Here is a 24,979-nt window from a genome sequence, read left to right on the forward strand (position 1 = left end):
CCCATGACCTTCAGCCCCCAAATGACCTTCACAGAGTCTGTTACTGGGCATATTGGTGAGGTGAGGGCAACTCCGACCCTGTGCCAGAACTGTGCCAGCGCTGTGGGGCCACAAAAGAACTTTGTCTTCCAGGAAGAGGCACTCTCGCAGGCAAGATAAGACCAATTCGCAAAGCAATTAGTAAAAAATACAAGATAGCTTAAAAGTCCTAAATTGTTTGGTGCAGACTATAATTGTGTTAATGATAAGAACCATTTGTACGGCATTTTAGCATTTACGTAGCATTTGGAAATACATTATCTCATGTAATCCTCAAAACAAACCAGAAAAACCAGGTAAGTATTGTAATTAGCAGATGAGGAAACTGAGTCTCACAGAGATGAAATGGCTTGTCTGTGATCACACTACCAGAAAGGACGACTTCAACCTGATTCTAACTTCATTTCGTACCAGGCTCCTTACTTTTTCCATTACGTGGGATGTGTGTGTCTGTACACGTGTGTGTGCCCGCGTGTATGTTTACAGGGATGCGTGCTTCTTCAGATTTCATCTCACTTCTGCCCTCCTTCTACACTCAGCCCCAAGACTCCCTGCGACCAGAATATCCTGTAGTTCATGTTTCATGTCTATTTGTGCTGTGTCCAGTGATTTATTCTGGGCCCCTTTCATAGTTGTGGTGGCCTCTCAGGGCTGATAGGTCTCTGATCCATCCAGAGGGCAGGGGGTTTTGTGACCCCTGTGACCCCAACAGTGCCTTCTGAGGCCCTCGGAAATATGGCAGCAAAGAATAAGGAACCTCTGAGTCTGCCTGCCTACAGCTGGCCCTGGATCCAGAGCCCGTGCTGGTTACAGAGACCCCGAAAGCAGGGCTGCAGCAGCCCCTGGTGGACCCGCTCGAGAGGCACAGCTGTGCTCCCAAATCCATCCAAGAAAAGGAGCGGGAAGGACCCGGAAGCAGGGCCATGGCCTGGGGAATGATGGAGACAGACCACAGCAGAACGTGACCAGCTGCCTGTGACGTGGAGTGATGAAAACTACACACTGGATTTGAAACCAGGCCGAAGTTCAAGTTCCAGCCTGTCTGCTCCCTGGTGGTGCCACCTGGCAGGTTACCTCACCTCCCAGCTCCTCAGTTTCCTTTTCTCTAAAATACAGACTGTAGTAACACCAACTTCACAGGTGGCTGTTAGGATGAAATTAGTTAATTTTTATGAAGTATTACCTGGCATATTGTAGGTGCTGTCACTGCCACGTTATGACTTCTGTGGGCCCTGGGCACTTTTGCTTTTTCATGGGCCTCTTCCTCCACAAAAAATGATGTAAAATTCTATTGTATTACCGTGTTGGTATAAAAAGGAATACAATCCAACCTAGATTATATTCATTTTTTGCTTTTAAAAGAAGTTAAAACATTTTTATGGGCCTCTAGATGCATCATGACCTCACAGAATCGGGCCTATTGTGCCTGATGGATAACTGGCCCTGAGGGCTCCATCACATATGCTATAGTACATGTTAAAGTGACTCCGGAACCATCAAGAGCTGTGGCCTGTGAGGGTCATAATCATTCCTTTAGGGATGCTCCTTCCATCCTCCTGTGTCCAGCATCCCTGACCGTCTCTCTGTACTGAAAGCCATGCTTCAATGTCAAGTTTTCCAGATGCAGGGCTGGTATGTTCTGAGGTGGGGATGTCAGGCAGAGATCAGCCTGGGCAACCAATTCCTTTAAACCTCTGCGCAGGGGAAGAGGGCTCCAGAGGCCCGATACCCACTGGGTCCCTTCACAGCAGCCCTCAGACTGGTTGCAATAGCCCCCTCTAGTGGCCTCAAATCTCCCTCCATGACGTGCCTGCCTCACCTGCCTTCCAGAGGGGCCCCCAGCGGGCAGGGCATGAATGACGCTGGTGCTGACATGCACATATTTGTGTTAGTCTAAAACCCCCTTCAATCTACACAGAATTTGAATCCAGTAATATAACTAAGCCCACAACTATGTGTAGTGTGTCCATATGTCCACAAAGCCAAGGTTAAGCTCTAGATCACTGTTGCCCATAGAAACACAATGTGAGCCACAAACACAACTAAAATGTCCTTGTAAAAGGAAACTGACGAGATTGATTTTGATAATATATTTTATTTATCCCAAAACATGAAAATATTACCCTTTCAACATGTAATCAATATAAAATTATTAATGAGCTATATTAGATTTTTTTCTTTCGAAGTCTTTGAAATCCAATATGTATTTTACAATTGTAGCATATCTCAATGTTCTATTTTAGTGTTCTGACTAAATTTTTATTGGAAATCTTTATTGGTATCTGTATTTTATATACTTCATAAAATTCACAGCTGCAAAAGTAGATTCACATACCAGCATTTTTCCAACATACTTAAAAGTTTTACAATCACTGAATCAAGTAGTAGTTTGGAAATTTAAATGTAAATGAATTAAAATTAAATAAAATTAAAAATTTAGTTCCTTAGTTGTACTATTCACATTGCAAGGGCTCAACAGTCACACGTGGCTAGCGGCTGCCTAACTGGACAGTGCGGGGCTTGATCATGAAAGCAGCAGGAGGAAAAAAGCATGCCCTGTGAAAATAAAGCACACCTCACTGTGGAAGAAAATTATTTGTAAAATTAAAGTCCCCGGCCAAGGTTTCCCAAATTAGAATGCACAAAAGTCTTACTTGTAAGAGCCACAGGTGACTACCTGATGCCCAAAGATTGGCCTCTGGATGTATTGGGTCCCCACCCAGGAGTGTGCATTTTGAGGAGACCACAGGGCCACACTCTGAGAACCATCACAGTGTCAGGCAGATGTGCCATCACGGGAGCTGCGGCCCTGGTTCCTGGCTGCTTACAGAATGCACCAGGCACTATGCTCAAACAGGATTGCCAAAGACGGGCCCACAAGACAATCCATTGCTGTAGAGGGAGGAAAGATAAATGGAGGTTTTATTATTATTCTTTCACTCCTATTTTAGCACCTGGGTTTGTGTAATGTATACATAATTTAGTATAAATAAGTTGGGAGAACAAATTAAATTTTTTTTAATCAATGGGGCAACTTTAACAAGCTTCAGCCCACTGCGTTAAACAATGGTTCCTGTTTTAAAGAAGCTTAGAGATGGGGTGTGTGGGGACAGAGTCCCAGAGAGCAATTTCCAGGCTCTTGGCCTCATGTGGAAAGGTGCTGGCTCAGGTAGTAGATGGCCATCAGCTGTGACTGGTTGGCCATCAGTTGTAACCAGTTAGCCAATTAGCCACTGATATAACTGCCGTGACTGTGTTGGTTAGTTGGTTGGTTGGTTGGCAGGCAGAGAAGTGGATGACGGATTGCAGATCGTGTGGATCCTACTTCGTGTGTCTCCCCGGCCACCAGCGAGACTATAGTGGTATGACTCCCCTATCTATGGCTCTATGGGTGTTGGCCTCACCATATCCTGCGTTCTTATGTGGGGAGCGGAACCAGAGACCCCACATGACACCCCGCATGACAGGGTGATAATGCAGAGAACCATAAAACAGGATAGGAGGGAATACATGTTTTAAGAAACCTACAGTTAAAGTTTTGCCTTCCGAGTTCAGAAACAGGAATCATTATTTCCAGGTGGGCTGATGAGGGCCAACTCTACAGCAAACAACACACAGGAACCAAGACTTAAGTAGCCTGTGGGATGGGTCTTGTGGCCTAATCAAAGGACAGTCTCACAGGGGCAAGTACAGGGTCGGAGGCATGGGAAGAGGACAGAGTGAGTCATGTTTTCAGAGGAAAGAACAATTTGATTTCTCTGCGGCAGCATAATTATGAAAGTATCTCTGGAAATGGAGGCATCTGGACTTCATTTAATGGTCAACAAGGGATCATTGCTTCTCGTAGCTATGGCATATGCCCTGGTTTAATAAAGCAGGTGAACCCAATACATGAGCCACAGGGCAACCTGACTCAGTTTGCACCTTGAGGAGCACACTTCCCCACACCTCAACTCTGTCCACTACCATCACCTGTGCCACCTGCCCCGCTGCCTGCCCTGCCATCCCCTTGACACTGGGCCAATCTGAAGCAGTTGGTGGATGTAGCACAAACCATGGCACCACCAGCACCACTCGGCAGCCGCCATCCTCTGCCCACTGGCCATGCAGAGTCACCATCACACTGGACATGCACTTGTATTCTAGCGATTCCCAACATTTCAGCCGGGTAGAAGCAGGCCAGGACCTCTGGGTAAACAGTCTCAGACACCATGAGCCCCAGGCCTGTGCTAATGGAATAAGCGGCCCCCACCTGCATAGGTCTAGGGTCTGGGGTCCTAAACCCTGGAGCTGAGGTCAACTCTGTGACCAAGGCTCTTCATTTGCAGGCCCTGAAGCTTTCACATGCAGCAGTGATACCCCTGCACTGTCCAGTGGTGGGAGGGCACCTTCAACAACCACCCTCACCCCCACCCAGCCTCCCTGGAGACCAGGCACCACAACGCCATGGTGAGAGCACAGAACAAAGCCAGCTGGCTCCAGACCCCACTGAACAGCCTCCTAAGAACGTCCTACACCAACTCTTAACAGGGAGAAGATGCACAAGGCAGCTCAGAGGGCATCTCCCTTCCCTGGTCCCCAACCACCGCCACAGAGTCTGAAGCCTAAAGGATGCCAACTCCGGCCTGGCTAGTTTGAGGCACTCAGGACGTGACCTGTCCACTGCCGGCCTATTTCTTCAATTGTGTTCCGAAGTATCAGGGTCCAGTCATCACTTTTCCGCATTGGGGTACAGCGTGTCTCCTTTTTCTCCAGGGCTAAGATCTCCAAGGGAGTCTCTGGGGTCAGCCCGGCAGCCAGGACAGCTTCTGGGAACTTGGCGGCAGAGGCGGGGGCCAGACAACACCGGGGAGGGCTGTGAGGGGTGGAGCAGGTGGAAACAAGTGGGCAGGAGGCAACAGATAGAGGGACAGGTACAGAAAGGACAAGAGGAAGAGGGAGGAGAAGAAAGAACAGGGAAAGGTTAGGGGTTGAGTGGGGCACAGAAGAGAGAGACAGACAGATGTTTGGTACCATGAACTTATCTCTACAATGACGAACAAATTGCTTCTCTTTGTTGAAGGCCCAGCTCAACCACCACCTGTCACCCTGGCTGTCCCTGGGATACCTAGCATGAACCCTCTTCTGGGACCATGGTTCTTGAGGCACAGTTCCACAGAGCACTCATTATGCTATTTAAAGTCATTTGTTTACATTACTGTTTCTCCTGGCTGGGAGGCCCCTGAAAGCTAAAGGGTCCCCCCACCCACCCAGTAGCCCAGGTATCCACAGCCATACCTGGGCTGCTGCCTGTCCATCTGCTGGTAATGGTAGCTCACGGCCACGGCCGAGTGAGGGCACAACAAGTATTGGTTCTCTTCCCAGCAACGTCCCATGGTCTGGGTGATGGCTTCATCTGACATGGACTCAGACATCACTGCCAATGAAAGCTGACAGGTCCCAGGATCAGAGGGGTGGAAATCAGGGTCGGGGGGAGCAGGGAGAAAGGTGACCAAACACCTACTACATAACATAGCCAGATCAACACCAGAGACTCAAATGAAATGTTCAAATTGAATGGCTTAGATTCAGCGCAGAGAAGATTCTGTTTTCCCACATTTCCCAGTTTTAAGCTGATTCACTCAACTTGAAGGCAGAATGCATTTGAGTTTCAAGTCAATAAACTGAGTTAAGGTTTGGTTCATGAATCAGCAAATAAATATACAGTCTTATTCGACAACTGCAAAAACACAGAAGGTAAAGGGCATTCAGAGATCCCTGGTGCTTTGTTGTTGGTGTGCCCGTTCCTGTGAGCATGAGAACACCTCGTCAGTTCCCACCCAGCTCACATGGCACATCCTCTAGCGAACCTCCCCACTACCCTCAGACAGAGAAAGATTCCCTTCTTGGTGTCCCCTCAATAGATGGTTTATTTGATCATTCTCTGAAAATGTATGCCTACGATGGACCAAACACCCTACATATACTCGAATGCAACAGAGACCAAAGGTCATTATAAATTGTTTGTATTAGGGCCCACAGAAGACAATGAATGTATTTTATTGATCTTTGTACCTAGCAGTTTCTGGCTCATAGTACACATGCACTATGAATGAATGAATGATCTTTTAGTAGATGGAGTGTCTTCTACACGTACAGCCAGGGAGAGAATGAAGAACTGGGAGATATAGTATCTTTCTTCATGGAGCATCTCATTTACATGAGGAGAAAATGTGGATGGCAAAACAAGCCATTAACCAAATAAGTTGATCTTTGGTTGTGTTATGGTCTGAATGTTTGTGTCCCCCCATAGCTCATGTTGAAATCATAACCCTAATGTGATGGTATTTGGAGGTGGGGTCTTTGGGAGGTAATTAGGTGATGAGGGTGAATGAGATTAGTGTCTTTATAAAAAGAGGCCAGAGAGCTAGTGAAATCTCTTTCTGCCATATGAGGATAAGAGAAGGAGGCCATCTGCAATCTGTCAGAAGCCTCTCACCAGAACCCAACCATGCTGGCACCCTGATCTCAGACTTTCAGCCTCCAGAACTGTGAGAAATGAATTTGTGTTGTTTATAAGCCACCCAATCTATGGTACATTGTTATAGCAGCCTGAACTGATTAAGACAGGTTACATCAAAAGCAGCACAGATTCCAGAAGACAGAAATATCCAGTTCTGGGAATAACCCTTGAAGATGGACATTGACCACTCAACATTATGTCATGTAAGACCCAGCTAAAGGAACCAGGAAGGCCTAGCAGGTAAACGAAGATCCTCTTCAAATGTGGGAATAAGACTGCCTGCAGTGCGCAAGCTAGGAGGAGCAGATTGTTGTTCAACATAAAGAGCTTTGGAATGATTAGAGCTGACATGAGGTAGTGAGGTCCTGGTCCTAGAGATTTACACAGTCACTTGGTGGGTGATCACTTGGTGGGAATGTGGAAGAGAAAATTAAAGGCAACGTCAACACATAAAGTCGTTTTCTGGTTGTTGTTTTTTTAACACAACATAAGTGACCATCACCAGATGACATTAAAATGAAAGTCCTTCCCAACTAGATTCTTCCTTAGGGAGATAAAATTTCACCTCCTTAAAAAAACAAACAAACAAACAAAAAAACAAGCTAACAGGACAATGGTCTCTGCTCATATTGGATGGACAAAGTGGCTTCCAGTTGTTATTATTGGAGATCAACAACAATAATAAGTAAAAATAATAATATTAATATATCAAGCCCTATGTTGCCCGGCAGTATTCAAAGTGCTTCATGAGTATTATTTGACTTAAATCTTCAACAAGGCTCTGAGGAAGGCATTCTTATTATCCCCAGTTTACAGATGAGGAAATTGAGGCACAGAGTTGAAGAAACTGGTCCAACATCCCACAGCTGGCTTGGAGTTGAGCCCTGTCTGACTCTAAGCCAATACTCTCTACTGCCTCTCTCATTCAATAAATGCATCCATATAAAGTGACTGCAAAAGTTCCAGGTGCATAGCAGGTGCTCAAGGAACAGGTGTCCCCTTCCCTTGGACAGATTTTCAAACCCCAAGTCTGGCTGTATCTTGGAGCGGCACCCTTTCCTTTCTCTGTGGTATGCGGGTGGTGACTGACCTTGCTTTGCAGTTCCTTCGGTAAACTCACACTTTGGGTCCTCTCAAACTGCTCCATGAGGGCTCTTGTCCCCTGGCTGTCAGAGTCAGATAGCAGCCAGAAAATCCTCTCCATGTTGTAGGGCACCTGGGCAGAAACGCAGGATCGGGTGGGTGGGCACGCTGATCAGCCCTGGTCCATCCCCACCCAACCCAAACCTGGCCCGCTCTGCACACCTCCCCACAGGTCCCACCTGAATGTCCATAGCTGATGCCAAGGTTGGCTTGACGGTCTCAGACAGAGAGAAATCTCCTCGCTGGACAGTCCTGTGGATGATGTCATTGCAGTTCACTGTCACAACCAGGCGGATGGGCAGGCCCATTTTCTGGGCAATGCACCCAGCTTAGGAAAAGACAGGAGAAGAACAATGGTTTCGTAGACATCACACCAAAAGCACAAACAACAAAAGAAAAGAATGGAGAACCGGACTTCATCAAAATTAAGAAACTTTTCTGCTTCCGAAGCTTTTGTGCTTAAATGACACTATCGAGAAAATGAAAAGACAATCCACAGAATGGGAAAAACTATTTGCAAATCATATATCTGATAAGAGACTTATATCCAGAATATACAAAGAACTGTTAGAACTCGACAATAAAAATACAAATAGCCCAATTTAAAAATGGGCAAAAGACTTGAATAGACATTTCTCCAAAGGAGACATACAGATGGCCAAGGAGCACATGAAAAGATATTCAACATCCTTAGTCATCAGGAAAATACAAACCGAAACCACAATGACATACCACTTCATATCCACTAGGGTGGCTAGAACGAAAAAGACAGATGATAACAAGCTAATCAGGATGTGGATTAAAAGTTGGTGGGGATGTAAAATGGCGCGGCTGCTTTGGAAAACAGTATGGCAGTTCCTCAAAAGTTAAGTATACAGTGACCATATGACCCAGACACTCCTAGGTATATGTACTCAAGATAAAAACAGGTTCACACAAAAACTTATACACAATGTTTTTAGCAGCCTTACTTATAATAGCGAAAAATTGAAACAGTAGAAATGTCTATTAACTGATAAGTGGATAAAAAAATTGTGGTCTCTCCACACAGTGGAATATTATTTAGACATAAAAAGGAATGAAGTCCTCATAGGTGCTACATGAGTGAACCCTAGAAACATACAAAGTGAAAGAAGCCAGACATAAAGGGCCACGTATTATATGATTCCATTTATATAAAATATCCAGAATAGACAAATATATAGAGACAAAATAGATTAATGGTTGCCTAGAACTGGCAGGGTGCAAACGGGAGAGGGGACAGGGGAAATGGAGAATGACTGCTAAAGGGAAGAGGGTTTCCTTTTAGGGTGATAAAAATGTTCTAAAATTGACTGTGGTAATGGTTGCACAAATCTGTGAATATACTAAAAACTAATGAATTACGTCCTTTAAATGGGCGCGTTGTATGGTGTGTGAATCACATAGCAGTAAAGCTGTTACCAGAAAAAAAGAAGAGAAGAAGGAAGAGACTGTTACCACGCCCCAATACTGTGCCCCAGCTACTAACGCGCATGTTTGCTGTTATTTGCAGAGGAGAAAATGGAGCATCTGGGAAGTTGACATAATCCATCCAAAGCCTGCCGAGTGGCAGAGTAAGGATTCAAACTAGGTCTAAGTCCAGAGCACATGTGCTCGTCCCCTGACTCAGCCTCTTAGAACGAGTGTCTTCAGACTGCGTCTTCTGGAGGGGCACAGAGGGATGGCAGAGCAGCACCCTCGGCCCCGCCTAACAGTGGTTCCTGATTGCATGGAACAAACAAGGAATTCCTCATCCTGAGGTGGAGAGCCCAAAAACCTAACGTAGTTTAGAAAGGTTTTATGTCTTTCATGAATCGTTTATCTCTGGTGAGTAGTGAAGGGAAGTTAGAGATAAACACACCACCCGGTATGGTATCATTCTTAATTTTGCAAAGCACTTTCACATTCTAATTTCATTTGATCCTCATGAAAATGTTATGTTATTTCTCCTCTTCTATGAAAGAGGAGACATGGAGGCTCAGGAAGGTCCAGGTTGTTATCCGTTCTACCCTTCACTACTGTGTTCCTGATGGAGCAGGGAAGAGACAGGCAGACCCTCTGCTGATGTTTATCTTGTGCCGTACACTGTGGTAGGTACTGGAACTGCACAGGCTGCGTGGTTCCAGGTGGCATCATTCACTGGAGGGTGATGCAAACAGGTAGCATGGTGGCTTCACTCCATGGGTGGTAAAGAAGGCTGAGTCATCCTTCCCTAACTGCCAGCTCACTGTTCTTCCCAGCCCCGTGTTAGTGGAAGAAGCCAGGAAGACTCCTGACCACTAGGATGCTTTCATGGTCTCACCTAAGCCATCCTTAGCACCCACTGGAAGGCCCATCTGAAATAGTAATGCCCATTAGGAGGCAGCCTAGCAAGCTGGCGAGCATGCAGGCTGCCGGGGTGGTAATGCTGGCTCTGCTGCTGACCAGTGTGTAACCAGGGGCAAGCCAGTCGTCTTGTCTCATCATAAAATGATAATGATCGTATCGTCCTTCTCCTAGGTGCAGGTGAGGATTGAATGAGTTAATACGTGGGAAGCCCTACAAGCAATGCCTGATGTATATAGTGAGTGCTCGGTACATGTTAGTTATTAGAGAAAATTAATTTAATGTCAGGCAGCTATACAAAGGTCATATACAGACATAAAGAATCTTATTTGTGTCTCACAGCACTCCTGAGAGATATGATAAGTGATCCAATCTGTTTTATACCAGAGGACCTGAGTCTAAGGGACTCAGCTGTTCAGCTAATAAAGGACAGAATGGGGGCCAGAACCCTAAGTCCACAACTCTTTTCACTTCACACGGTGTCCGGGTAGTGTTTCTAGGAGTGGGAACACAGTGTGCCAGCTGAGCCGCTTGCCCTCATCGCAGGCAGCTGGCCGAGGCTACGAGCAAATCCGTATTTCTGGAAGAGGGCACGGACAGCTGAGCACAGTGGCTGAGCCTTGACCTCCTCTCTCTACACTCTGCCAATCCAGGGCGTCAGGTCAGTCTGCCACAACACGTCAGTATTAACCCACAATTCTCTCCTTGCAGCACGAGACCGTATCTCCCCTCAGGGAGTTACGGGGAAGTTTTCTGGGTGCTTCTTCTGTATAGTTTCCCATCATCTTCAGAGTTTTGACTCAATCTTTCTCTTCACAGTTGCAGGCAAAGGGCAGCTAAAAGGACTGGGGCCACAGATATTTTTCTGGAAAGCCCATTTCCACCCAGGGGTCTTCTTACCTGCAAGGTTACCAGCGGCCCCTGTCGGCACCACCACTTCCACAGTGGGCAGTGGGTGCACATCTAAGGATGGCACACACCGGAAGTAAGCAAAGAAGTGGTGGGCCATTTGTATGAGGACACGCGACCAGTTGACTGAATTCAGACTCATCAGATTGTGTTTCTTGACAAAAGCCACATCCGTGAACACGGCCTTGATGGGCTCATCAAGTTCATCGCTGTTTCCCTCCACTGTCAGGGGAGAGTGGAGAGGGTGGCTGTTAGGAGCATGAAGGACCCCCAGGCAGTCAGCACAAAGGACCCCCTTGTGCTTGCCCACAGCAAGGCCTTCCCGTCCAGCTGGGGACTTTTGCTCAGCCTTGGTTTCTTTACTCTGATGTGTCTTGGCCTGGCTTTCTAGATGCAAAATTAAGCTCCTTGAGGATAGAAACCATATCTCATATTCTTATGGTCATACTTCCAATGTTTCCGGCATTATATAAAATAAGATAAAATGCCAACCTTCTGGGATATTGAGAAAAGAATTCCTCTTTGTATTCCATGCCCACCTCCCCCATTCTGGGCAGGAGGAAAGGTTTCTCAGGTGGTGAGATGGTAAGAGGCGGATCCTTTACTCCACAGTCCTCTATCAGGAGTTATGAGGGAAGAGTCACTGTTCCCATGTGCCCTGCCCTTCTTCCTTCATTTAGATCCCAAGGGTGGCTGTTCTGCTCTCCGCTCCTACATGGTAGGTAAGCTGGCATGGGCAGGATTTCTCCTTCCTGAGCTGGGTGTGTATGCAGTTCAATTTATGGATGAAGTATTGGGCAAATTTATGGGTGAACTGGCTACTAGTCCAAGTTGCATTCTCCAACCCAGCTCAACCAGCCATCGAGCCAATATTGATCTCTTATCTGAAACCTGGATATATTTCTCCATTGGATCCTAACTTGGAGGAGAGTGGGGTAAGATTTATTGGGAGAAGTGCCAGAGTATGCATTGAGATTGTTGTCCATTCTACCCTTCACTGGTATGCGACGGCAATGAGGCCGGGGTCTGACTCTAGAGCCATGACAAGGGCCATGTTTGCTGGGGTTCCAGGAAAAGATTCACCACTTTTAAGAGAGAGCCACAGAAAAAGAGAGACTTGGTTATCTCAAATAAACATCAAAGGCCACAAGAGGAATGAGCCTGAGGATTGGGGCAGGCAGAACAGAGAATGCAAAGAACCTGGGTCCCTGAAGGTACGGCCGAGTCACTGAATCAGGAGCCCACCCACTCTGGACTTCCAATTATATAAGCTGGAAAATATTCTTGTTCACGCTGGTCTGACTTGGATTTTCTGTTACTTCCAGCCACAAACATCCCAAATAATATATAACTAGCACATGCTGATTATTCTGTGTTTAAGAAGAACCAAGTATACTATATGGAAATTAATGACTTGTAAAACAGTGTTTAATACCAATTCCCTGCTTCCTGAGCTCACCAATCTAATAGAAAATACATATTCACTGTTAGTTCCTGAACTAACACATATCCTCCTGGAAACCAAATCAGAAGATTCTAGAAAGGAACAGTGATATCTAGAAACAAAAACTAATTTATTTAAAGTCTGCTGCCTTATTTTCTTAAAGCTCAGAACACGTACAAAACAGAAATGCCCCCTCGGCTCCAGCAGTAACACATTTCTGACAAAATACTCATTACTACCCACTTGTCTGCTATTTTGCAAATGGTAGTCTCCAACTGGTGGTCAGGAAAGGGGCTTCCAGGCACACCCTTAGGTAAAAGCCTTCCAATATCTGTGTACAATGTGAGAAGAGAGTAGGTGGCAGGACAGAGGTACAAAAAGCTATTCTTTGCTTTGATTCTAGGAAAAGATGATCCTCGATCTACACTCAGCAATTTTGGTGCTTGGGGTATAACAAGGACCCTCAGAAACCCAAATCTTATGCATGGAAATCTTGCAATGACCACAGGAAAATGCAGCCAGATATGGGCAATTACCAAGATTAATGTGTAAGATTTTGCCAACACCTGCATTAGTTAAACCATGAACTTCTCACTAGAATGTGTATGTGCTTGTTAAAGAAAAGAGCACAGGGGGCTTTTTGCTTGCTCTTGAACAAATAGACAAAGGACATTCATGCTACTCCCATGGGTAAGGTTTGTTTTAACTGTGCTTTTGCTCCTTGACAAAACTGGTGTTACACAAAAGCATCCTCTATGGGATTCTACCAGGAGGCAGGACCAGTTGTAGAAGGAACGTCTTCAGTCACCACATTTACTGTCCTGCCAGATAAGTGACCAAACCAAGCCAGGCTGCCTGGACAGCTTGCCCAAGGCCACAGTGTACAGAACTTCACAAGGACTCCTACCTGGGAGTTACCTGGAGTCTTGTGGGATATGAGAAGTAGAAATAAAGATGTATGACTCCACTCAAACTCACCCCTTCTTTCTCCACTCTTGATCTCCATAATGATTAAACCCATTCGGAACAGATGGCCTAACATTAAAGGACATGGTTTTATGCCTTTCTCAAAATGCTACAATTCATGATGTGGCTCCAGAAGTGTCACAGTGATGACTCCCACTGAGTAGCTTCCTACTTTAAATACTTAGACCTGCTAACCAAGTGCATGGCTTAGTCATTTCTGTACACTAATGGAGGGCATGAACTGTGAACATGTAACGACACATTCTCTTGAAATAATTATTTAACATGTTTGTGCCTTCCAAACTTCAGTGCCCTGGGAAAACAAGCAAGTCACTTGGCTCAGACTATGGCCTTGGGTTGCTGCCTATATACACGGCACTAACAGGTTGGACCTGCATGGAGGTAGTGTTCTTTGGGGGATGTTTTCAAACCTGAACTTCCTAGGTTGTACTGTCAATATTGGTTCATCCATCTGTCACCTCGAATAGTTTATGAGACTGTATAGCCAAGAGCCTGCCCAGAGCCAAGCCAAGGCACATTACCACCTTCAAAATAAGATCGTTCAAAGAAGGGAGGGAAGGAGACAGAGGAAGAGGAAGGGTGGTCAGCTAGTCAATTGACCAGTTTTGTTCCAGCCCAACTCCTAAAACGGACCCACTGCAGGTAGGGCCACATGGTCCCTGGAAGCTCTGTCCCGGCACTCACCTCCAAACACATGGACGTTGTCCTTCAGCACTGTTGTCATCTGGAGCTCCTGAATCTTTGTGCAGTGACCCTTGGGCAACAGAACAATGATGTCCACGTTCTTTGCCCCTTGAACACTTTCAATGGCAGCACTCCCTGTGTCCCCAGAAGTTCCTGGGTGGGAAGAAAAAAGGACCCTCCCACTTAGAACAAGGGAGATGAAGTGGCCGCTTAAAGCATTGTTGCTACATGAGGAAATATCTATTATCAAATAGTAGGGGAGGGGAGGAACCTAATACTTAATTTGGGGTCTCTGGATAGAATTCAGGGTGTCTGTGAACTTGGGACCACATAATATTATATATTTTACAAATTTCAAAATATTCTGAGAAGCCCATAGCCTCCACCAGACTGTCAAAGGTATCCATGGCATGAGAAAAGGTTGTGAACCGTGCTCTGGAAGAAGCAGTGACCCACTCCCTGAGTGACACCAGCAGAGGACATCCTGTGGGTGGATCCCGGCAAGCTGGAGCAGTGTGGGGCTCTACCGCTCACGCACCTACAACCACCGTGACATGCTTCTCCCTCTTCTCCAGGAAGTACTGTAGGAACTGTGCCGTGCAGCACAGGGACAGGTCCTTAAACGCATATGTGACGCCATGCCACAGCTCCAACACGTTCAGCCCATTCCTCAGCCTGGACAGGTGGACCACCTCTTTGTGGCGGAATCTACTGAAGGCTCGATGGATCAGATCTGAAAGGACAGGGGTGAAGGGCATTATTATCTCTTCCCTCCAGTTATCTCTCTGTCCCTTTACACTTATGAACTTGAAGTTTTTCTCTCTACTCCAGGATAAAATGACCAGACATTTTTATCCTAAATGATATCATGCATGAATATAATTGTATAATCCTAGGAAAAAGTCTGGAAAGACATGCACCAAAATGTTCAGAGTCCTCATAGTGATGCCCACAGAAATGGCACTGTAAGACTTTCATTTTTTTATTTTATAAACATCTTCATAATCTGGATTTCTTGTGAACATGTATTCCAATTGAGGATTCAATTAAAGTTATTTGACAAACAAATCAATTGTCACATCTCTTCTAATTTTCCTTCCTAAAGACAGGACACTGTTGTTTGTTTGTTGCATTACTAAATCTCACACCTGAGAAGCCAGAATCTTGGGAGGGTTTACATAAAACCTTACCTGAGGCAGGGCAGCTAGAATAGCACTTCTCAAACTTTAATTGACAAATCAATCAATCAACTTAAAATGCAGACGCTGGTTCAGTGGGTCTTAGGGAATCTGAGAATTCTCATAAGTGACAGTGCCATCAGCGCTGGTCATCAGACCACATTTTGAGGGGTCCTCTTCTCTTCCCCAGCCCCAAACTCTCACTATTATGTTATGGATATCAGCTATTTGGTCCATGGGCCAGCAGCACTAGAATCATCCGGATACTTGACAGGAAGGCAGGATGCTCAGGCTCACGCCAGGCTGACTGAATCAGAATCTGCCTTTTAACGAGATCCCTGAGGGAAATTCATAGGCACATTCCAGTTTGAAAGGAGCTGGTCTAGGACACTCTGAAAATCCCTTTTGGAATTACCATTCAAGGAAATAAAATAGCAATCCGAGGGTCTGTGTGCCTTATATGCAGGAAGGAAAAGGCCCAACATTCAAGCTGCTCATGTTGAAAAGGTGTTTTAAAAATAAACTAAGGGGGAAAAATACTCTGAAGATCATTTTGGCTGGCGGTGAGAGCTAGACTAGATGAACTCTTTTGGGATATTTCCAATTCTGGAATTCCAGAGTCTGAAAAAAACACCAAATTTTGGGAAATGTGACTAAAGATCTCCTAGGGATAAAGCTATGGATTTGCAACTCTGTGGAGGGCTACGCTGGCAGCAGAGGGAAGGTGGAAGTCGGGGTGGTGGTACTCACCATTTAAGTCCTCTCTTGGAATGAGCTCAGGGCCAATGAAGAGGGCACACAGCTCCTTCACCAGGCTGGGGTAGGACAGCGTACTCCATTGATGCAGGGTCTCTCTGCTCAGCTGTGGGAGCTCCTCAGGCATGAAGAGGCCCCCATCGGGAGCATAGCCAGAGAAGAGGGCCCCCTCAAAGTCGACACGTGGGGCCATTCCCCGGGTGCTGACGTACCACATGATCCTAGAGGCCTGCAGAGGAGACAGTCCCAGAGGTGCCTGGTCTCTTTCTCCAGCACCCCATGGACAAAGCTGAAGCATACACAGCCCCCTCAGCTAACTCTTGGATCAGCACTGATTGGGGTATGTGTCCCAGACCAGAATACTGGAGCCCTGCCTCAAGTCTCATGCCAACTTCATCTGGGACTATACGAAGCATGACCCCTCTAATCAAAATCCGGCAATTCCAGTGATCAATTACCTTGGGGAGGGGGTACCAGAGCATGCCGGGAAAGGAAATAGCTTGGTCTTCACTGGTGAGGAAGAAGGTCTTGGGGTGGGGAAAGATAATAGCAATAGTAACTGCCATTTTGATATACCTCTTGATAAGGAGAGGACCACCACACTCGGTCATATACCCTTTTGAGAGATGTTTGTGCCTGCTTCTGCTGAAAAATACCCACTTTTAATGGTTACTTAGCCATGTTGCCTATAACTTAGTGGTTCTCAACTGTGGTATTTTGTTAGAATCAACTTGGGAGCTTTAAAAAAAATACTTCTACCTGGGACTCTACATGGGTCAATTAAATTAGAATCTCTAAATGAGAGGTTTCTCGTGCATCTAACATGCAGGCAGGGTTAAGAATAGGGTGACTAACTCATCCCAGTTTGCCTGGGACTTTCCTAGTGTTAAAACTGAATGTCATATGTACCAGGTGACCCCTCTGTCCCAGGCAAACTAGGACAGTCGGTCGTCCTAGTTGAAAACCAGGGCCCTACCTCTCAACTGAGTCCTAGAAGAGTAGTTAGAAATGCTGACATGCTCCTCTTAATACTCGTTACCTAACTGGCCCTGTGTGGACTCAGAGTTCTCTGATTGAGGTGGAAGGGGAGTGTCCAAGGGCACCTCAGGCCTAACTTTGGTCACCCTGCCACATCAGTTGGGTTCCCTGGAGCCCGGTGCCATGTCAAGGAGCTGGGCTTGAACTCTGGACATCTTTCTCTGGGTCACAGCTGTAAATTTGGGGGCCCTGATTTTAAAGCCCCACAGCACCTCTGGGGATGAATTTAGCTAGACATACAGTAGCTTTCAGTACCAGCTGGGACTCGTTTCTGTGCCAGGGCCAGAGGGGAGTCCCTGACGTCTAGGGGCAAAGCAACCTGAAGGGTCCCAGTTATAACAAGGGTATGAATTAGCACTGACCTGGAGGAATTCTGATTTCCCACACTGGATCTGACACCTCTGAGTTCTGTGTAAGTCCTACGTGGGCTGCCATGTGCTACACCCCCACCTACAAATACAAATGCATCCAACTTAGAGACAGAGACAAATTTAATCATCCAAATCATGAATTCTTTGAAAGTAAAAGTGGATATGGTTAATAACTACAAAGGGACAATGGGTATAAGCCAGAACTGTCTCGGGCAAAGTGGGACATATGGTATAAGGGTGCATGTCACAGAAATGAAATCAGGGTAACTCCAAAAGCCAACTGCAGCAGGGAGGCAAAGCAGGCCCAGTGTTTCACTAAACAGAACTAGGGTATGGGGAGCTGGGGACTGGCAGTACCTTCACTAAGAGGAGGAATTTCTGTAACTCTGTGGCAAGGCTTAGAGCCAATGTAAACTGCCCAAGACCCTGGAGTAACAAGAGGGAGAGTCTGCCGGCCACTTTACAGAACCAGACTGAAGGAAAGGAGGCAACTGAGCTGCCAAAGAAGCTGTCGCAGGCAGAGGGCAGGGGTGGGGACAGGCAGGGCTATAAGGGCAGTGAAAGAAAACATCTGCAGAATGCCCTTCACTTGGTGGGTTGGACTATATCACTCCTGGGCTACTGGGCTCTGTTCTGACCGCTGCGTTTTAATGTGGACACACTGGCCACGAAATAAAGGAGAGGGCCTGACACCAGGCTCTGCACATGTCACATGTCAGTGTAAAGAACTGGACCAATTGGCACACAGGTGGCTGTCCCCACCGGGGAAGGACTGCACCTGTTCTGTCCAATAACCCCAAGGGGCAGCAGTCTCAGGCCAATGGGGCAAAGCTATAGAGAATATAAATCTGGGTTTAGTGTGAGATAAACCAAAGAGAGAAGCCCAGAAGTAGCAGTGGCTGCCACAGGAGGTGAAGTTGAGGAAGAAAATCAGCACTTTTGATGGACCGTTATTTGGGTGCTCCACGCGTCCAACGGGGACTGGACTAAGTGACCTCTGAAATATAAGATTTTATAATTTACCCTTGTGACTCCTCTCCATCCTATTCCTGAGATGGGTCAGAAAAACTGACCAATCAGCTGGATGAATAACAAGGTAGACAGGAGACCACCTTGGAGCCAGGAACCATTTCAGGAAGGGCTCCTCTGCGTGGCTCAGAGAGGTGGAGATTTTTCTGACAAGGGGTGGGGCAGGGCGGAGACTTGGACACCAGCGGGCTGAACCCGCGGCGATTGGGGGCTGGTCACAGACTGCGAACCTCAACCTCCCGGGCAGGTCACGAGCACCAGTCCTCCGACTAGCCAGGCTCTAGGCCAAGAAGGTTTTGAAAAGGTCTGCAGGATACACTCCACTCCCAGCCTCTGAAAACACCCCAGACTTCTCATTTTGGGGGTTCTCCTAGAACTGCAGAAACCCTGCAGAAGGAGCAAAGCTCGGAACCCCCCAACCCTCCCAGGTTCCGCCAAGTCGCAGACCCTGAACAACAGGTTAGTCACAGAAAGTGTCGGTGAGCCCACCCAGCCCTGAAGTCAGTGTCGAAGGAAACCTCCCGAAGTTCAAGAGCTCAGAAATATCTCTAAACCGACGCCCACGGGGTGGGGGCCAGGATCAGCAGAGAGGGAACGCGAGGAGGAGGCCCTGGGCGCGGAAGACGGGGCCGCTGGGGTAGCGGCTGGCGCGGGGCGGTCACCGCGGGGAGTGAGACGCGGATTCCCAACCCCTCCCGGATCCGACCGGCTGGTCTGGGTCCGCAGGTGGAGGGGCTGCCCGCACCGGCCGGGCGCAGTTACCGGGTGCAGGGCGCTGGTGGCCGCGGGCGCTGCCAGCTCCAGACGTGAGCAGCGGACTCTGCGACAAGGAGAGGCTTCCGGTTCAAGGACTAGGAGGGCGGGGGAGGGAGGCCGAGGGCGGAAGAAAGCGGCGGGGACAGAGGGGCAGGGCGGAGCGAACGGGAATGATCATGAGAAAGAAACGCTTTATTCCTCACTTGGCATGTGTATAAGGCCCTTTGCTAAGTGCTTTACTCAGTCTCTTAATCTTCATTGCAGCCTCGGAAGCACCGCATAACCTCATTTTTTCAGGTTAGAAAACTGAGGGCAAGGTGGGCAGAAGAAAGGTCCTTACCTTTGGGTTCGTCCTTTCACCGGCAAAATCGGACGCGAAAAACTCCTGGTTTCTCAGTCAGACTAGTACGTCAGGAATTCAAAATCCACCAGGATACATGACTTCGTTTTAGCTCAAAAGTTCTTTGTAGGAAAACACTTCTTTTTTTTTTTTTTTTTAATATTTTTATTAGGGGAATATTGGGGAACAGTGTGTTTTTCCAGGACCCATCAGCTCCAAGCTCAAGCCCTTGTTTCTCACTGGTCCATGTGGAAACTGAACCAGTGACCTTGGTGTTATGAGCAATGTGCCCCAACCACTGAGCAAACCGGCCACCCAGAAAACACGTTTTATTAAGTATCGATCTGTTCCAGGGTAAAATGCATCCCCAATTTAAAGAGGGGAAAAAAAGGCAAGACACCTAAAAAATGCCCAAATGCCCCGGGATTAACATTCATGCACCTGGGTCTCGACCCACTTAGGTAGCAAAGTTTGAGGCGCTGGGCAGGAGAGATGCCCACTAAGGTTTAGTCTGTGCATTTGGTCTGGGCCCTGTCACTGTAGCAGGCCCAGCTGGGCCTCGTGGGGAGGGCAGGAAAGGACAGTTGCCCTCTAGTATTGCCAGTTCTTCTCCTTTCTTCCTCCTGTTGATGACATTCTCCTAAACCAATGGTCTCTGCTTACTCAAGTTACCTGCTCTCCAAACTTTGGCCCACACATGGTATCCATCTGACATATCCGCAGACGTCCACGCACCTGTCAGTCTGGGGAGGTCTCAGATTCCAGAGAGAGAGAATCTGACTGGTCGCTGCTCAGCTAATGGATTGTAGTCATGGAGTACACAGGGAGTCCATTGCCAGAGAGGGATAAAGGCCAGCCAGGGACTCCCTAAAAGGTTTTCATCTCCTGCATCAGGTGTACTTAATCACTCAAAGGTCGGGAAACTGAGGCTCCTGGCCAAAAAACAAACAATAATAACAACAACAACATAAGATGCAGCAGTGCTTTTTACAGGGCTCATAATCAACCAGGATGGAGCTTCAAAAACCATCGCAATAATTAAAGTACCTTCCACAGAGCAATTCTGTCAGACCCTTTGACAGACAGAGACCTGCAGGACTCCTTCGTGATTCTGTGAGCCGGAGGGAAGACCAGAAGCTCTTCTGTGATTGTGCTCTGACTCCCTGAAAAAGGAGAGGAGCAGAAGGCTCAGGCAAGAAGAGGTTTAATTCTCTAGGAATCCCTGCACATTCAGAACAGTGCAGCTACAGAAGGTAAAATCGTCTGCATGACCCACGAAGAAAACAGAATTCTGAGTACCAAGCAGAAGCAGTGGGAATGTGGAGTTCTCTGACACTTGTACATGGATCAACATTTCCTTTTTATAAGACTAAAAACCGCTTTTATCTATTTATTTTGCTTTTTGCCCTAATGGATTAGAGTGCTTAGTTGTCTGAGGCTTAGAAGCCAACAATCTTCACAGCAGAACCCCAGGGTCCTTGCAGGGCTATTTTTTCCAGGTGTCCCTGCAAAGCCATCGTAAGGGAGGCTTCTATAAGACTGTGTGCAGAGAGGATTTCCAGGGTCTCTATGCACTGGGTTGTAGGAGTTAGGGACCAGAGCCTTCTCTAAGGATTCGAGAGCATGCAGGGCCTGGATTGCTGGAGAAGAAAGTGACCTGCCATTTGTGCAGGGCACAGGCCAGAACTCAGGCTTTTCCTAGAGTCCAAGTGGGCAAGGATAGCAAGGCAAAGGGGAGAGAATATGACATTCAGAATCAGGACATGCCTGGTCTCTCTGAGCATCTTTGACCTCCTAAATTGACTATCCATCATTTCACTTACGGTGCATGGTGGTTGTTTGAGGAGATGGGGTAATGTTTAAGCTCAAGTACTCTGAATCACCCTCACATCACTCTGCGTTCCTAACTCTGTATCTAGGGGTTCCAAATAAATAGTCTTAAATTATCAAGCAAAAATTGACTGGCATAATTCCACTGCCTTTATTACAGACATAGACAGTTGATCATCAAATTTACATAGAAATTTTAGGGGGACTCAATAACCAAAGTAATCTTGAAAAAGAAGAACAAAGTTGGAAGACTTACACAATTCCTGAGTTTAAGACCTGGTAGAAAGCTACTGCAATCAAGACAGTGTGGTACTGGTGTTAAGAATAGACATACAGATCAATGGAATAGAATTGACAGTCCAGAAACAAATATACACATACAATCTACTGATTTTTGACAAGGGTGCCAAGAGCATTCAACAGGGAAAGAACAGGCTTTCTGCAAATGATGATGATGGGGCAACTGTACAACCACATGCAAGAGTGAATTTGGATCCCTTCCCCACACTATATGTAAAAAGTAGCTCAAAATGGATCAAAGACCTAAATGTAAGAACTAAAACCATAACACTCTTGAAGAAAAAATAGGTGTAAATCTTTGCAACCTTGGATAGGCAATAGATATGACATCAAAATCACATTCAACAAAAGAAACAGTAGACAAATTGGACTTCGTAAAAATTAAAAACTTTTGTGCATCAAAGTAGACTATTAGGAAAGTAAAAAGACAACCTACAGAATGGGAGAAAATGTTTGCAAATCATATAGCTGATAAGTAGCAAGTATCCAGAATATATAAAAACTCTTACAATTCAGTAATAAAAAGACAAACAATTTTTAAATAGACAAAGGATTTGAATAGATATGTCTTTAAAGAAGATGTACAAATAACCAATAAATACATAAAAAAAAAAAAGGCTCAACATCATTGGTCATTAGAAAAATGCATATTAAAACTACAATGAGATACCCCTTCACACCTACTAGGATGGCTAGAATAAAAAAGATAGATAGGGCCGGCCCGGTGGCTCAGGCGGTTAGAGCTCCATGCTCCTAACTCTAAAGGCTGCTGGTTCGATTCCCACATGGGCCAGTGGGCTCTCAACCACAAGGTTGCCAGTTTAACTCCTCGACTCCCGCAAGGGATGGTGGGCTGTGCCCCCTGCAACTAGCAACGGCAAATGGACCTGGAGCTAAGCTGCGCCCTCCACAACTAAGAATGAAAGGACAACAACTTGAAGTTGAATGGCACCCTACACAACTAAGATTGAAAGGACAACAACTTGACTTGGAAAAAAAGACCTGGAAGTACACACTGTTCCCCGATAAAGTCCTGTTTCCCTTCACCAATAAAATATTAAAAAAAAAAAAAAAAAAAAAAAAAAAAAAGACAGATAACAAGTGTTGATGAGGATCTGGAATAAGTGAAACCCTCATACATATACTGGGACTCATTGCTGGTGGAAATGTAAACTGGTGCATCCACTTTGCAAAACAATTTGCCAGTTCCTCAGATGTTAAACAGAGTTACCAGATGACCCAGAAACTCTGTTTCTAGGTGTATACCCAGAATAACTGAAAATACATCTTCATATAAAACCTTGTACACAAACGTTCATAGCAACATATTCATCATAGCCCAAAAGTGAAAATAAGCCAAATGTCCATCAGCTGATGAAGGGATAAACAAAATGTGCCATACTCATGCAATGGAATATTATTCAGCCATAAAAGGACTGCTGGAGCATAGATGAACATACTGCAATATGGGAGAACCTTGAAAACATTATGCTAAGTGAAAGAAGCCAGACACAAAAGGTCACATATTATATTATTCTATTTATATGAAATGCCCAGAATAGGCAAATCCATAGAAACAGAAAGTAGATTAGTGGTTACAAGGAGCTGGGTGAGAGGGAATACGGAGCGACTACTAAGGAGGACCGGGTTTCTTTTGCGGATAACTAGAATGTTCCAGAATTAGACAGTGGTGATGGTTGCACAACTTTGTAATACCCTTAAATATTGAATTGTACACTTTAAAGGGTCAGTTTTATGCTAGGCAAATTATGTTGTAATAAAGAAGATTGCAAAAAATATAACACCTGATTGGCTAGGAGTCAGGGCACATTATCCAAACAGCTGCCCAAAGAGGAAAGCTTTGAAGGCCTGAGGGGCAGACTGAGTCCTGGGAAAGGGCATGCTGCTTTCACTAAGAGTGCAAAACAATCAGATAATGATTTTGGTTCAGACATGATCTAATTAATCAGTAAACAACTTTAGAAATCATTTATAAAAACTCAGAAAAGAACAACCAAACCTCTTCCATTGCTAGAAGCTTCTGATATGTATTAATTATGCACTCTTTCCTACCATTCCAAATAAATTCTTTTATTGCTGAATTTATTTGAAATAGCAGTGAATGGTACGTGATTAATATAAATTAGTGATGCCTTTTAACATTCAGATACCTGGTTTACTCGATAACTTTTGAGAAAGCAGCATCTGAGAAGGGTACAAACAGTTCTGTAGTTATTGTAATTCCAGGTGCCTGTCTTTTACCATTTGAGCACAGTGTTCCTTTATAAGTGTAGTTTGTTGTAAGTACTGGGTACTGAATTCCCTGTCATGTGTTCTTCCTTCTCCTGGTCTGTGCACTTCTCTGTGTGCATAAAAGCATCTGTGCCAAGTTGAAAGGTATTTTTGTTTATGCAAATCCAGAAAATATGCCTACCCAATTATCTCCACTGAAATAGCATGAAGTAAAAGCCTAGACTCATGTTCCATTATCCGACACCATGGTCCAGACTGACCCTGTGTATTCTGCATATTTCCATGGAGTGCTAATAACTGCAGGTTGCTCATACAGTTCAGCAGTCATGGGTGTTGTCGGCTGTCAGGACATGAGGTCTTGTGCTGACCTTATGTAAACTTGGACACATCACGTCACTGGAACAGACTCTTGCTTTGTTCTGAAAGGTGACGTGGCTGCATGCTGCCTGACAAATGCTGTACTTGAATTTAATCTTTCAATCTCTCAGCTGGGACTCATGTTTACTAAGAATATTCACGTGAAATTCTGACAATTAAGTTCCTGAACTTGTTGCAACAATGTTGCTAACTTTTTAAAAAATACATATCAGAGGGATTATTCATTATGAATTTGTACCAATTGGACAACTTAGTCAACCAAGTTTACTATTTGGAAGTGCTGAAAAGGCTGCATGAAAGTTAGATGACCTGAACTTTTCGCCAATAATTCATGGCTCTTGCATCACGATAATGCACCAGCTCACACGTCACTGTCTGTGAAGGAGTTTTTAGCCAGTAAAAAAATAACTGTATTAGAACACCCTCCCTACTCACCTGATCTAGCCCCCTATGACTTCTTTCTTTACTCAAAGATAAAGGAAATATTGAAAGGAAGACATTTTGATGACATTCAGGACATCAAGGGTAATACGACAACAGCTCTGATGGCCATTCCAGAAAAAGAGTTCCAAAATTGCTTTGAAGGGTGCACTAGGTGCTGGCGTCGGTACATAGCTTCCCAAGGGGAGTACTTCGAAGGTGACCATAGTGATATTCAGCAATGAGGTATGTAGCACTTTTTCTATGATGAGTTCA

General features: G+C 45.7%; 1 protein-coding gene across 5 annotated transcripts; it reads right to left on the reverse strand.

Moving 5' to 3' along the window:
- Nucleotides 1-2,114: 2,114 nt before the first annotated feature.
- On the reverse strand, nucleotides 2,115-19,281 carry THNSL2 (threonine synthase like 2). 5 transcript variants are annotated; one of them, XM_074332307.1, is made up of 11 exons: nucleotides 19,189-19,281; nucleotides 17,389-17,476; nucleotides 16,447-16,515; nucleotides 15,983-16,217; nucleotides 14,593-14,787; nucleotides 14,055-14,207; nucleotides 10,931-11,161; nucleotides 7,864-8,012; nucleotides 7,632-7,757; nucleotides 5,317-5,468; nucleotides 2,115-4,894 (listed from the first exon to the last, which is right to left on the reverse strand). In XM_074332307.1, the coding sequence occupies exons 3-11, from the start codon at nucleotides 16,468-16,470 to the stop codon at nucleotides 4,669-4,671; spliced, it is 1,491 nt and encodes a 496-aa protein (XP_074188408.1). In that variant the 5' UTR covers nucleotides 16,471-16,515; nucleotides 17,389-17,476; nucleotides 19,189-19,281; the 3' UTR covers nucleotides 2,115-4,668. The 5 variants fall into 5 exon arrangements, with proteins under 5 accessions (XP_074188408.1, XP_019612605.2, XP_019612607.2 ...); XM_019757046.2 differs by lacking the exon at nucleotides 16,447-16,515; XM_019757048.2 differs by lacking the exon at nucleotides 10,931-11,161.
- Between the last annotated feature and the right edge of the window lie 5,698 nt (nucleotides 19,282-24,979).

Source organism: Rhinolophus sinicus, linkage group LG05, assembly GCF_036562045.2.
Source record: "Rhinolophus sinicus isolate RSC01 linkage group LG05, ASM3656204v1, whole genome shotgun sequence".
Taxonomy (NCBI): domain Eukaryota; kingdom Metazoa; phylum Chordata; class Mammalia; order Chiroptera; family Rhinolophidae; genus Rhinolophus; species Rhinolophus sinicus.